Genomic DNA, 13,958 nt, shown 5'->3' with positions numbered 1-13,958 from the left:
CCACTTGGAAAGAAAGGAAAGTGGCTTACGTATGCTGACTTGTTAAATGGTCAAGAAGGAAAATTGAAATTAAGATATCATTTTCAGAGTTGGTTACATTATTGGCAACTACATGAGATATACAGAGAAGATAACAAGAAAGGATTCAGTTATACGACATCTAGATTTCAGAAGGAAGTTGTGGAAGGGAAAGTAAAGTTGCTGAAAGGCACATATAGTATTCTGCTAGAATGGGAAACAAGAGATGAGGAGGTTAAATCAGTCATGATTAAATGGGCACAAGATATAGGCCATAACATAATGTTTGAAGATTGGGAAAGATTGTGGAAAATTGATTTAAAATTTACAGACTGTTCTTTACTGAAAGAAAGCTACAGTGGTACCTCGGGTTACATACGCTTCAGGTTACATACACTTCAGGTTACAGACTCCGCTAACCCAGAAATAGTACATCAGGTTAAGAACTTTGCTTCAGGATGAGAACAGAAAGCGTGCTCCGGCGGCGCAGCAGCAGCAGGAGGCCCCATTAGCTAAAGTGGTGCTTCAGGTTAAGAACAGTTTCAAGTTAAGAACAGTCCTCCAGTATGAATTAGGTACTTAACCCGAGATACCACTGTATATGAAAATGATGTATAGATGGTATATAACATCAGTACAGATAGCAAGAATGTACAAAACTGGCTTAAATATATGTTGGAAATGTAAGAAAAAACAAGGGACTTTTTATCATATGTGGTAGGATTGTAGTGATTTTTTTAAAAAAATTGGGAAATGATATACAATGAATTGAAGAAAATGTTCCAATCAACATTAGTAAAAAAGCCTGTTAGGGATTGTAGGAAAAGACTTCCAAGGAAATTGAAGAACATATTGATGTATGCGACAATGGCGGCAAGAGTCTTAATAACACAAGGATGGAAGAATGAAGAAATCCTGACAAAAGAACTGTGGCAAGGGAGATTGATAGACTATGTGGAACTGGCGGAATTGCCGCACAAACTGCATGATAAGGACAACTGACTTTAAAGAAGAATGGGAACCTTTTACAAAGTACTTAAAGAAACAACAAAATGAACTGGACTCCTTGGCAGGTTTTGAATAAACAAACACAAATTTATTATTGGTTACATATAGACAGATAAGTTAAGGATCTTTACAATTTTATAATATCCAGAGAATAACATGTGCTGAAAAACCACAGAGAGGAGCTGAGGGAAGTCCGGGCGGGGGTGGGAGGGTGGGTTTTTCCTGGGGAGGGGAAATTAGGGGGGAAATTAGGATGATATGCCTTTGATAAATTGTTATGCTGAAATTCTTAATAAAAATTATTCTATAATTTCAATTCCCCGCTCCTCCACATGCAGCTGCTGGGTGACCTTGGGCTAGTCACACTTCTCTGAAGTCTCTCAGCCCCACTCACCTCACAGAGTGTTTGTTGTGGGGGAGGAAGGGAAAGGAGAGTGTTAGCCGCTTTGAGACTCTTTAGGGTAGTGATAAAGCAGGATATCAAATTCAAACTCTTCTCTGGGTATTGAAGGTTGTCTTTCACAACAGTCAGAAATGCAGTGGTGGAGTCTCCTTCTTTGGAGGTCTTTAAGCAGAGGCTTGACAACCATATGTCAGGAGTGCTCTGATGGGGTTTCCTGCTTGGCAGGGGGTTGGACTTGATGGCCCTTGTGGTCTCTTCCAACTCTATGATTCTATGATTCTATGATTCAGCAATTACCGGTAGTTCCATGTCCTCCACAAAACGTACTGTATCATTGGCACTGTGACAAACATCTTTGAACATCATTTATTGCTACATCACATACATTGCCAAAGGTAGGTCTTAATTACTGCAACAAATATTAATTAATTGTTGCAACAAGCTCTGCAGACATGTGCAAACAGGATGGGTAGCCATTGTTAACACACTTGTAACAGGGAAGACGTGCCAGAAATGTGCGCACATGATGCCTCCCTCTTCGGTAGTTTCTGATGGGCATAGTTCCAAGAGGCAGGGGGAAAGAGGCTGCTTATTTATGTTCCACTGTGCATACAAGACACTCCAAGCACCACACGCCTATGAAAGATCATTTCAACATATCCCTCTTTATCTTCAAGCTCAAGAGGGCTGCAGCAGGGACATTCACCTGGAACGATGATGCAAGTGCAATTTCTCCTTGCTGTAGGCATGGAATACAGTGGTACCTCAGGTTACAAACACTTCGGGTTACAGACTCTGCTAACCCGGAAGTAGTACCTCGGGTTAAGAACTTTGCCCCAGGATGAGAACAGAAATCGCACGGCAGCGGTGCAGCAGCAGCAGGCCCCATTAGTTAAAGTGGTACCTCAGGTTAAGAACGGTTTCAATTTAAGAACGGTCCTCTGGAACAAATGAAGTTCATAACCAGAGGTACCACTGTACCTAGATGCATCTTATATCTTTTTGTATCATCACCTACTTTTGAGAGGCGTCTTCCATGAATACGGTCTTAAGAGTTAAAAGTAGGATTCCGTTCTGGTTGCTGTTGCCAATTCCTTCTTTCCCAATATTTCCAGGCCACAGATCAAAATCTCACCCAACTCTTGCATTAAAATCACCCAGGAGGATGATGTTATCTTTCTTAGGCATCTCTGTTAAGATGGTATCCAGCTCCCTGACCACTAGCCATCCTGGGAGTTGGGAGTCCAACAATATGAGGACAAGTGGTTCTGCATCCCTGCCAGCTATGCCTCTCACCCTCGGAGCCCTCTGCAGTGATTTTAATCCATACAAACAAGATGGGAGCAACTACACGTCATCCTTCTGTGACAGAAGGATCTAAAAAGTCACGTACCTTGGCAAGAACCTTTTGGCAGCACTGCCAGCATGGGCTTCCCCTCTTCAACAGCTAATTGCCCAGTTGGAAGGTATCATGCAGAGACATCAGCACACACACACACACACACACACACACACACACACACACACACAACCCACTCTGCAAGCCCTTTAGCCCTTGTAGAATGAAAGCTTTAAAGCAAAGCACACAGACACCATTCAAAGAAATTGTTTTGGGAGATTTGAGCCTGCTCCTACATTTTAGTGATTTTAGCCAATGAGTGAAGTCAGAGCTGTAACTGGCAAGTGCTGGAAAGAAATTTATCACACAAGCAATATCCATGTTGCAGAGGGAGGACTGTGCCTGAGGAAGCATGGGCTACTACCGCCCTGCAATGTAGCCTATTGTTGCTATACAGTACTAAAATTACAGGGGAATCATAGAATTGCAGAGTTGGAAGGGACCACAAGGGTCATCTAGTCTAGCCCCCTTACAATGCAGGCAGGAATCTTTTGTTCAGCGTGGGGCTCAAACCCACAACCCTGAGATTAAGAGTCTCATGCGTTACCAACTGAGGAGAAGGCAGAGAAGGAGGCAGAAGTGCATGACAACCCTCCAGACTCTTGTGGGGAGGAATTTTAGGAAAACCAGGCAGGGAGCTGTTAAACAGATTGCAACAGCAACATGGGGGTGGGGGAAGGTGATTAATTGCTTCCGCACCCATGGAGGGAAGCTTGAGGGTGGTTGCTGCTGGCGTGAACACTTAAACGGGTATATTCACATCAAAGGCTCAAAGGCTTTTTTTACTCAAGAAAAGAAAAGAGTGGCCATGTGACCTGAGTTAATAACATTGCTAAAGTTTTTTAAACTTCATAACCAACAAGAAATCCTGATGGAATGCACTGGTTGCTTTTTATCAATTTAATCCTGAGTTTATCCAAGCGTTCAGAGGAGGGAAACCAACATGATTAAGGGTCTGGAAACCAAGCCTTATGAGGAACGGTTGAGGGAGCTGGGTATGTTTAGCCTGGAGAAGAGGAGACTGAGAGGAGATATGAAAAACCTTTTAAAATGTGGGCAGTTCCAGAATTTACATCATGTAAATGCCAGGGGAAACAATTTTAAGTTGGCACCAAAAGGAAAGGACTATATGTGTCCCACTGTTACTACACAATGCGCCATTCCTGGCTGTAGAACCTCAAAAAGCACCTCTCCTAACGATCTTTACAACTGGAGATAAGACACATGGAGATAAGAGGGTTCATTATGCATGACAAACTCAATATGTCCCAAAATGGGATTCCATAAACAATTATTTTGGAATTTGCATTGATGGGTATTCCCTGCCCCCCTTTACACTGCCTTTCAAGACCTAACGTGGAGTCTTTCAAGTCTATTTTGTTTAGGACATCAAGTCAAGGAATTTGTGAACGAAGTAGTAATGATACAAAGGAGTACTTAAGAGAAAAGTCTATGAGAAGTCTATGAGGAATGATATCAGTTTTCTGAGCAAGGTGTCAAGCTGCTTGCCCAGGAACGTGTAAAGACAAGGGAATGTTTCTTACTGTCCGCTTTTTATTCAGTATTTACAGAGAGAGGCTATAGAACCCAGCCTCTTGGATAATGGCATTGTCCCAAGTGAATCTCCATCCCAGCCATCGTCTCTCCCACTTCCTCATTCACCATTCTCATCGTCTCTCCTATAGGTGCTGCTATGTGCCCTCTGTCTTTGAGCTCTTTGCTCTCCTACTTTTAAGGCTCACCAGGTTCTGGGAGATGGAAGGTCTGGGATGCTTTCTAATAACAACCTGCCAGCTGGGTGTTGTTCTGTCTCTCCCATGATTTCCCAGCTTTCCCCCTCATCTGCCTCTGAGCTGTGACCCCCTTCAAACCCCTGTTGTAAATCTATACTGTCTTCCTCTTCCTCCTCCCCGGAAGGGTCAAGCTAGGGAGGCAGTCTCCAACATCCTCCTCTGACCAGTCTCTGACACAAAGTTGGTGGAACATGATGCTGGGGAGATGATAAAAGATGTAAGAAATCATATCTGTGATTGAAGATGGGAATGAACTGTATGAGATGTATGCAGGGCACTGGTTAAATTGTGGAGTAGGCACATGTTTCTTCCTCCTGTGGTTTCAGCATCCCATCGCTGGCAACATTTCCTTCTGATGCTACAGCCTTTGCCAACCTGGTGCCATGACAAGTTTGGACCACAACCCCCCATCCAAGCACCTGGAAGGCACAAGGTAAGTGAAGGCTGTCATAGTGCAACAATGCACAACTGTACACATAGCCCACCAGAAGTAGCACAGAAATTTGTAGGAGCAAAAGCAGTCCAGAGAATGAAGTATGGAGATGCAGAGGAGTCAGCTGGGGAAGCCTGGGGAGAGAATCAACATCCTATACCCCTTTGAAATGTGTTTTATTTTCAAACTGACAGACCACAATTAGGGCCATCGCTCAGCCTCCCAAAGGTCCTGCTCCCTGGAGACAGGGTCTGAGCTTTCAAACAGGACTGAGCTTACAATGTTGAGTGCTGTGAGGATAGAAAACAGGAGCAGCTTGAAAACACAATTTGCCAGCTACGCATCATAACTCAGTTTGTCATTTGAGTTCTAAGCTATGGTTAAAATCCAGTGGTCATCGATATGACAACCCTAAGTGCACGATCGTTTACAAGATGTGCTTTGTCGTAGGGTGTGTGTAACAACACAACAATTAATCCACTTTACAGATGTGCCAACAGGTCCAAAAAAGATTCTTATATTTATTCAGATAAGATTTCTGCAGTTACTGATAAAGAAATCTCATAAATGCATCTACACCAGGGATTGGCAACCTAAGGCCCACGGGCAGGGAAAGGCTGGTTGGGCGAGTAGACCTCATTCTGCGCACACAAAGACTTGATGGAATCCCACCCGACCACAATAACATGGCCTGAAGAGCAACTGCCTGTCAGAGTAAGCCATACTGGGTCAGATGAACTGCTGGTCCAACTCAGTAGAAGGCAGTTTCACACCCAGCTTGAATTTGAGTAAACAAGCTTAGCAATGAATGCCAGTATTCATATTTTTAGGCAAATATCTGGTAGCTGTTGAAACAAAAACTACAACACGGATAATTTAGGTATAGATACTTTTCCTAGTCAGGTCATACTAGTTCTCTAGAAGAATCCCCTCCGCTGGCTTCACAAATTTGGCACACAGCTAAAAGAAAACTAGTCAGGGAACAAATACAGTGCTAAGGTCAAGTTATTAGCACAAGGCAAACATGCTCAGAACTGGCTGAGTACCACGTTGAACTACACCACCAAAGATACATGCACTGGGTTGTAGTCAACAAAGTTTTATTCAGAATAAACCCACTGAACATGGTGAACACTGGAAACAATTGGATTCGAATTTACTTCAGATCTTTTGTTCACATGCAGATTTAAAATCATTTCACTGCTTATCATTTCATCTGCTAAATCAGATAAGATCTCTGCAGTTACTGATGAAGAAATCTCACCATTGCTTGATTGTGGGAAAGACCAGTCTGCTTCATGCCTCTTTGACAAGTCTTCTTTCTCTTCTGCAGTCTCATAAGTTGATCGGCGATTCCTTACGGAGATATTTTCTTCACCCACCATGGTGTCAGGCTAACGCAATGTAGAGGAGAAAACTTACTCTTATGAAGTACCTCAGCTTTTTATGACCATGCACTTAACGTTCTTTATTATATGATGTATAATTATAATCATTCTAAGAACCTCAGTGCTCTCTCAATCTTTCTTTTACAAAACAAGTCCCTAGGCATCTTGGCTGCCAGAAAACATTTCTAAATACACCACTTCAGACTGATGAAAGTTGTGAAAGTAGAGGATAGTGTTTGTTCAAAACCCAAATTGTTCCCTTCACTCTCTGAACCAGCCTCTCTCAATCTTGGTTGGGTCCCCAGATGTTGTTGAACTACAATTCCCATCATCTTTGACCACAGGTTTTCCTAGCTAGGAATGATGGGACTTGTATACATCTCAGGATGTATGGTTAAAAAGCTGCCTTAAACTTGTATCTTTCAAAAGATTTGTTTTGGTTGATTATTAATGGAAGTTAAAGTTGCAGGAAATGTTATCTGACCCGATCTTTGTTCCTTTAAAATCTTCCATAAGGATAAGATTTCGCCACTTGCAGCCCTTGTGTTTAAGGTGACATCTCAGTTTAGAGGGATAAATCACACATACACAGCACTTTTTTGCTGCCAGTTCTGATGATCCTTAACAAACCTTTTGCCCAACTACACAGCTCTTTCCCCAAGCTGTAATTAAACCAGAAATCGTACAAATAACCATAGTTTTCCATTTCATCCAAGTTAGAAATCTATGGCTCCCACTTCCCAGCTTGGAACCCGGTGGGCTCAGCCTTTACGCACGGAAAGGAGAGGAGGAAAAGGGGACCAGCAGGCTTCCTTCGCGCCTTCTCCTCTCCCCGCACGCCATCGCTCCCTCTCGACGGCGACCGGGAGATTCAGGAGGGGTACCTGCGCCCCCTCTCCCGGCCCTTCGCCGCCCCTCGCCCTTCGCCCCAGTCCGAGTCCCATCACCACCGTCCCCGGAGCGCCCACCTGAGTCTCCGTGTCTCTCTCCTCCTTGCGTCTTTTGCAGCTCCCCAAGCGGAGGGGAGCGCTATATGGCTTGGCTCCTCCTCTGCCTTCGTCAGGGCATGTAGGCGAAAGAGGAGGCGAAGCCGGAGGAGGAGATGGGAACAGGATACGTCGCTGCCCCCTTTGGAAACAGAATGGTGGACTAAATCACGTAGGGGGAACCTTTGATCCTCCAGATGTTGCCAAAGGACAACTCCCAGCATCCTTGGACATTGGCTATGCTTGCTAGAGGTGATGGGAGGTTGGGAGCTTTGGTGGGAGGTTGGGAGCTGATGGGAGGTTGGGAGCTTTGAGGATGGGAGGTTGTTCAGCAACATCTGGAGGGACTATGGTTCAGTACACCTGGGCTAGTTAGCTAATCCAGCAGTGCTTATGTTTCAATCGAACAGTGCCACCTAAAGGCACCTTGCAGAAAACTATACAGTTGGGAGATAGCGGCAATGATTCAAGGCAAGCTGACGCGGGAAACTGTCCCACGGCGTTTAATACAGCTTGTGCCAAGGGAAGTGTTCATAGTATGGCAGCCAACCTCGTGAGATTTTTTGTGGAACTAGAATATGGCAACCCCATTTTGGAACCAGGATATGGCAAGCACCTTGTCACACGGGGCAGCCAAAGAGGGCAGTTTTAATGGTAGAAAACAGCAGACCCATTGCTAGTCTGTAACACAGGCACAAGGGCACTAACTTGTGCAAGTTGTTTTTATTTCTATTTTCGATTAAGATATATGCTTATTGTAAACCACCCTGGAATGTACTGGATGAAGTAAATAGTAAATACAGGCTCCACACACACCATATGTGGGAAATGACTTGTTATCTTGTATGTCTCCCGAATCCTGCCTTCTGTGTATTGCATGGAAGCCATTCTTTTTACAGGAGGTGATAATTAAAGTTTGCTGGTAACACAAAAGCCCTGTGCTTTAGGTCTTAAGAAGCCAGGAATGTCATGCATGCCTTCCAGGTCACATTTAAGATAAAGACTAGCACCAGGGTCAAGAGAGTTCATTGGGGAATACATTACATATCAAGTGATGCCAACTTTGTAAACACCATGAAACTCCACATCGCCTTCCTTCAGGAAGTATAAAGGTAAAGGTACCCCTGACCGTTAGGTCCAGTCGTGACCGACTCTGGGGTTGCGGCGCTCATCTCGCTTTATTGGCCGAGGGAGCCGGCGTACAGCTTCCGGGTCATGTGGCCAGCATGACTAAGCCGCTTCTGGCGAACCAGAGCAGCACACAGAAATGCCGTTTACCTTCCCGCTGGAGCAGTACCTATTTATCTACTTACACTTTGACATGATTTCGAACTGCTAGGTTGGCAGGAGCTGGGACCGAGCAACGGGAGCTCACCCCATCGCAGGGATTTGAACCGCTGACCTTCTGATCGGCAAGTCCTAGGCTCTGTAGTTTAACCCACAGTGCCACCCACGTCCCGCGTATACAACCCACATATAGGAAACAAGCTGCAGAGTGAACCCTGATTCAGCCAAAAATGGGTGGCATCAGGATGAGGAAAATCTTGCATAATACTCAGTAGAAGAGAGCCGAATTTTAAAGCCACAACAATACTGAAACTTATGCCAACTCTAATGATGCCACAGTCTACAGAAATAAACCACAGAACATGTAAATATAGATAGTTATTTGGATGAAAATATATAGTTATAATAGGTTAAGATTATAGAGTAAAGATAAATGAAAGAGGGTAAGGATTTGCTGAAAGGACTTTGTAAACGGGAATACAAAAGGGGAGGTGTGAGGAGGTCAAGGAAATAAGCAAATGAACTTAAAGATATTGAAAAATGGATTATTTCTTTTTAAGATATTGTTCTTTTTTCTCTTCTTTTTTATTTTTTCAACTACTGGTTTTTTTAGGTCTTTTTTTGGTAATTTTCTTGTTAGCTGTTGTTCTTTTTTCTTTTTTCTTTTTTGTATGTTTTGTGTAAAATCTTAATAAATATTTTACCAAAAAAAGAAAAAGAAATAAACCACAGAATAAGTTCAGATTGGTGCCCATCATGACAGGCCAAGCACAAGCCATTTTGCATATACAGTGTATGCCTGCACATATTGTGTCTCTTTAAACCAAAACTCAATTTCCCAGGCTTGTTTTGTACCTTGCCAGCACAGAGTCTTTGGTAGACCCACAGGTTGACACCCCCCCCCCCCCGTTTTGGTTCCTATTCCTTTAACTGTAACATGGCATGTAGGAATTAAGCATAAGAAGCTTTCCACATTGCTCTGCAATTGCATGATAGGTTGGTAGCAAGAGGAATCATTGCAGTAAAAAAAGGGAAAGAAAAGAACAAGTAGATGGCCACCCTCCACATCTCAAGAAGGGGGCAGTGGAGCTCTTTCACAAAGCTTGCCTCCACCCCAGGCCAAATGATCTCATACTACCACTACAAATTTGTCTTCCCAAAGCATTTGGCCTCCACATAGAGCGGCAGAAACAAAGAGGGAAACCCTGATATTTTGGCTTGCCATCTGTTGCCATAGATGAAAACATCTGAACTAGGGCATTCTTGCCCCAATCTCCTTGCACTGCTGTTGCACTCTTTTCCACTATTTGAGCAAAAACTGAACCTACTACCACTACATTTAGAGCAACAAAGCCTGCAAAAGAGCAAAGAATGAAGCAGCTAGGTAGCCAACAGCCTAGGACACCCCTGTTAAAACATCTGCACTGGTTGCTCATTGGCCACATGTATCATTATCTCCCAAGTATAGATATCGTTTTTCTGCAAGGTGCCATTAGGTGGCGGTATTTGACTGAAACATAAGTGCCTGGTGGATTAGATAAAGGTAAAGGTACCCCTGACCGTTAGGTCCAGTTGTGGAGGACTCTGGGGTTGCGGCACTCATCTTGCGCAATAATAATAATAATAATAATAATAATAATAATAATAATAATAATTTTTTATTTGCATCCCGCCCATCTGGCTGGGTTTCCCCAGCCACTCTGGGCGGCTTCCACAAAGACCAAAAATACACTAAGGTGTCACACATTAAAAACTTCCCTGAACAGGGCTGTCTTAAGATGTCTTCTGAATGTCAGGTAGTTGTTTATCTGATGGGAGGGCGTTCCACAGGGCGGGCGCCACTACCAAGAAGGCCCTCTGCCTGGTTCCCTGTAGCTTTGCTTCTCGCAGTGAGGGAACCACCATAAGCTCATCGACACCTTGCCAGACAGACTAGCTTGTCAAAGACAAGGATCTAGTTAGCCTTCTGTCTGAACACATGCCTGTTGCATCCCAAAGCAATTCTGCTGTTTACCTGGACGGCCGGGTGACAGTGAGGTTGGAGGATGCACAGGAGTGTGGAATTGCTGGTGGCAGTTCCACTGGTGCAGCTGCCCAGCCTCGACCTCACCCCTTCCCTATTCAGATAAGCAGCAGCAGAGCCGCTGACATCGGGAAGGCGGCTTAGCCTCTCCACACACATTGCTGCGGATTAGATGAGACCCAACCCTGCCAACAAAATTGCTTGAAATACATTGCTGGATGGAGAACTTCCGAGTGGGTTCATCCAACTTCGTTCCAAGTGCTTTCAAGCTGGAATGGTTTCGCTGAACTCGTGTCTCCAGGATCCTGTTGTCCCCCAGGCAATATTTCAGCTCTGTTTCTCTCATTATCTTTTAAATGTTTCTTTTTAAAAAAATTCTCTTAGTGCCCTGATAGAAGGGCAGCTTTATCAATCTTATTTATTTCTTGCCCACATAGCCCACCTGTCCACCAAATGTTGCTCAGGGCGGCTCACACCACCAGAAACACGGTTTTTGAAACATAATAAAACACAAAGTAATCTATAAGGATTACTTATAGTAATCCTTAAGGATTATAGATGGGACACGCGTGGCGCTGTGGGTTAAACCACAGAGCCTAGGACTTGCCAATCAGAAGGTCGGCGGTTCGAATCCCCGTGACGGGGTGAGCTCCCGTTGCTCGGTCCCTGCTCCTGCCCACCTTTTTTTAAAAAAATTAATTTTTATTGAATGGTTTCATGTTACAAAAAACAATACAGCCATACTACCACTATATATAATTAAGAAATAAAAATTACATACACCGATACGCTCCTGCCCACCTAGCAGTTTGAAAGCACGTCAAAGTGCAAGTAGATAAATAGGTACCACTCCGGCGGGAAGGTAAACGGCGTTTCTGTGCGCTGCTCTGGTTCACCAGAAGTGGCTTAGTCATGCTGGCCACATGACCCGGAAGCTGTATGCCGGCTCCCTCAGCCAATAAAGCGAGATGAGCACCGCAACACCAGAGTCGGCCACAACTGGACCTAATGGTCAGGGGCCCCTTTACCTTTAATCTATAAGGAACAGGGTCTATTCCACATGAGCCTGCTCAAACCTTACGGTCATCTTCAGAGACCTTCCTGAAAGGCCCCCTCCCTCGCAGCAGGTAGTGACTACTGGAGCAGGGCTTTCTCAGTCGTGGCCCCCGGACTTCATACAATCCTCCTCACCACCACCACCCGGCCAGGAGGTTTGCCTGGTGTGACAGACAGCAGAGCCAGAGAAGATTGGCTGGTGATGCAGTGCCTCAGAAATCCCACCAGACGGCTGTGGCCTCTTTCTGATTGGCTACCAAGGCATCCAGTTGGGGGAGGGGGAGCAGCACTTTTGGAGGGAAAATAAAAGGAACCGTTTCTGAGGGAATGTCCAGCTAGCATGGGCAAAGCCAGAATGTATGTTGGGGGGGGGGGAGAACCTCAGATAGGGAGGTGGTTTAAGAGAAACCGTGAGGTGGAGTTTGGAAAAGTGTGTTTCACATCCACCCTGAGGGAAATATCTACAGCTAGAGAAAGGAGTCTCTAGACTGTCTAGGGAGAGTATTCAGACAGGAGTGAAGTGGAGGAGCTGAGTTCGAGTCAGGAGGGGAGAGATCTTCTAGAAAGAGAAGACTCCCAAAGCAGTTAAGGGATGGTGTGGGGAGATCCCCTGGGTCCGCAGTACATTTTGGAGTACCTCAGTGAAGGAGGTGAGGACAGGTGACCCCACATAGGCCTGAAGTCACCCCCCCCCCAAAGCAGGCTCAAAGCTTCTCTCTTTTTTTAAAATAAAATATTTATTAAAAGTTTTAAACAGTATAACACCATTCACATACACAACCTAAAAACAATAAAAAACACCATCACCAAAATGAGAAAATACATACAAAGAAAAAAGGACAACAGACAAAAAATCATAAAAAGACATAAAAAATAGTTCAATTTCATCAACCAAATTTCCATAACCCTCTTTTCTGACTCCCTCACATCTCCCTTTTCTGTGTTCCCATTTACAAAATCTTGTTCAGCAATACTTCACCTTCTCTCAAAACTTGTTTTAAATTATACGTTTCAACTATTATGTCTCCAATTTTACCCTTTGTTATCAAATACTTAAATTGACATAATATTATTCAAATTTCACCTTTGTTCTTATAGTTCAGTTAGTTTCATACTTCTTTCAGCTAAGTCACTAATGCCATATTATCTTTATATCCTGCATCATTCTAGCATTCATACAATTTACAATACTTTTGCAAATACTCCTTAAATTTCTTCCAGTCCTCTTCCACTGTCTCTTCTCCCAGGTCTCGGATTCTGCCAGTCATTTCTGCCAGTTCCATGTAGTCTATCAGTTGCATCTGCCATTCTTCCAGAGTGGGCAAATCTTGTGTCTTCCAATATTTTGCGATGAGTATTCTTGCTGCTGTTACTGCATACATAAAAAAGTTCTGTCCTTCTTTAGCACCATTTGGCCAACAATGCCCAAAAGGAAGGCCTCTGGTTTCTTAGGGAAGGTATATTTAAATACCTTTTTCAGTTCATTATAGATCATTTCCCAGAAAGCCTTAATCTTGGGGCACGTCCACCAAAGGTGAAAGAACGTTCCCTCAGTTTCTTTACATTTCCAACACTTATTGTCTGGCAAATGGTATATTTTTGCAAGCTTGACAGGGGTCATGTACCACCTGTATATCATTTTCATAATATTTTCTTTCAGGGCATTACATGCCGTAAATTTCACACCAGTGGTCCATAACCGTTCCCAGTCAGCAAACATAATATTATAACCAATGTCTTGCGCCCATTTTATCATTGCTGATTTAACCTCAAAGCTTCTCAAAGCTTTTCCAAATCATTTTCTCAGCAGCTAAAAGGCATCAGAAGCATTTCGCTCTGCTGTAACAAAGGTCGCTTCTCAGGTTAGCTGACCTTGCCAAAAGGTACATTCAACTTGCAACTTTTCTTTTCGGGAACTGTGCCAATAGAGCAAGAGAAAAGAAACATATCTTGGACACGATGGAACGCGAGGCTTCTCATCCCTCTTTCCTGGGAAGAGACCAAAAGAGTCCCAAGACAGGAGCTTTCTGTTCATGCTCAGGAAACACATCATGGGGCAGGACTCTTGAAGAGGAGGAGAAAGGGGAGGGAACTGGAAGGGGAATATATGCTCTGTGCAAATGACTGTGAACCCGTGCTTGTTTTGTGAATCTATCCTACTTGC

General features: G+C 43.9%; 2 protein-coding genes across 3 annotated transcripts in view; both read right to left on the bottom strand.

Moving 5' to 3' along the window:
* Nucleotides 1-6,526, bottom strand: part of LOC310708572 (sterol O-acyltransferase 1-like) — a 49,852-nt gene extending 43,326 nt beyond the window's left edge. For both annotated transcript variants that reach the window (XR_014527089.1, XM_083507149.1), the window contains exon 1: nt 6,319-6,526. Coding sequence is in view for 1 of the 2 variants with exons in the window: in XM_083507149.1 (XP_083363275.1) it covers nt 6,319-6,439 (121 nt within the window). In the remaining variant the exon portion in view is untranslated. The remainder of the gene's footprint in view (nt 1-6,318) is intronic.
* TDRD5 (tudor domain containing 5) overlaps nt 1-13,092 on the bottom strand; it is a 147,806-nt gene extending 134,714 nt beyond the window's left edge. The window contains 1 exon segment of the mRNA XM_083507100.1: nt 12,974-13,092. Coding sequence (XP_083363226.1) covers nt 12,974-13,077 — 104 coding nt within the window. The 5' untranslated portion in view covers nt 13,078-13,092.
* Nucleotides 13,093-13,958: the final 866 nt, after the last annotated feature.

This window comes from Podarcis liolepis (assembly GCF_965112155.1).
Source record: "Podarcis liolepis genome assembly, chromosome: 6".
Lineage (NCBI taxonomy): Eukaryota > Metazoa > Chordata > Lepidosauria > Squamata > Lacertidae > Podarcis > Podarcis liolepis.
Note: the sequence above shows the minus strand (reverse complement) of the source record. Positions and strands in the feature narration are given on the sequence as shown.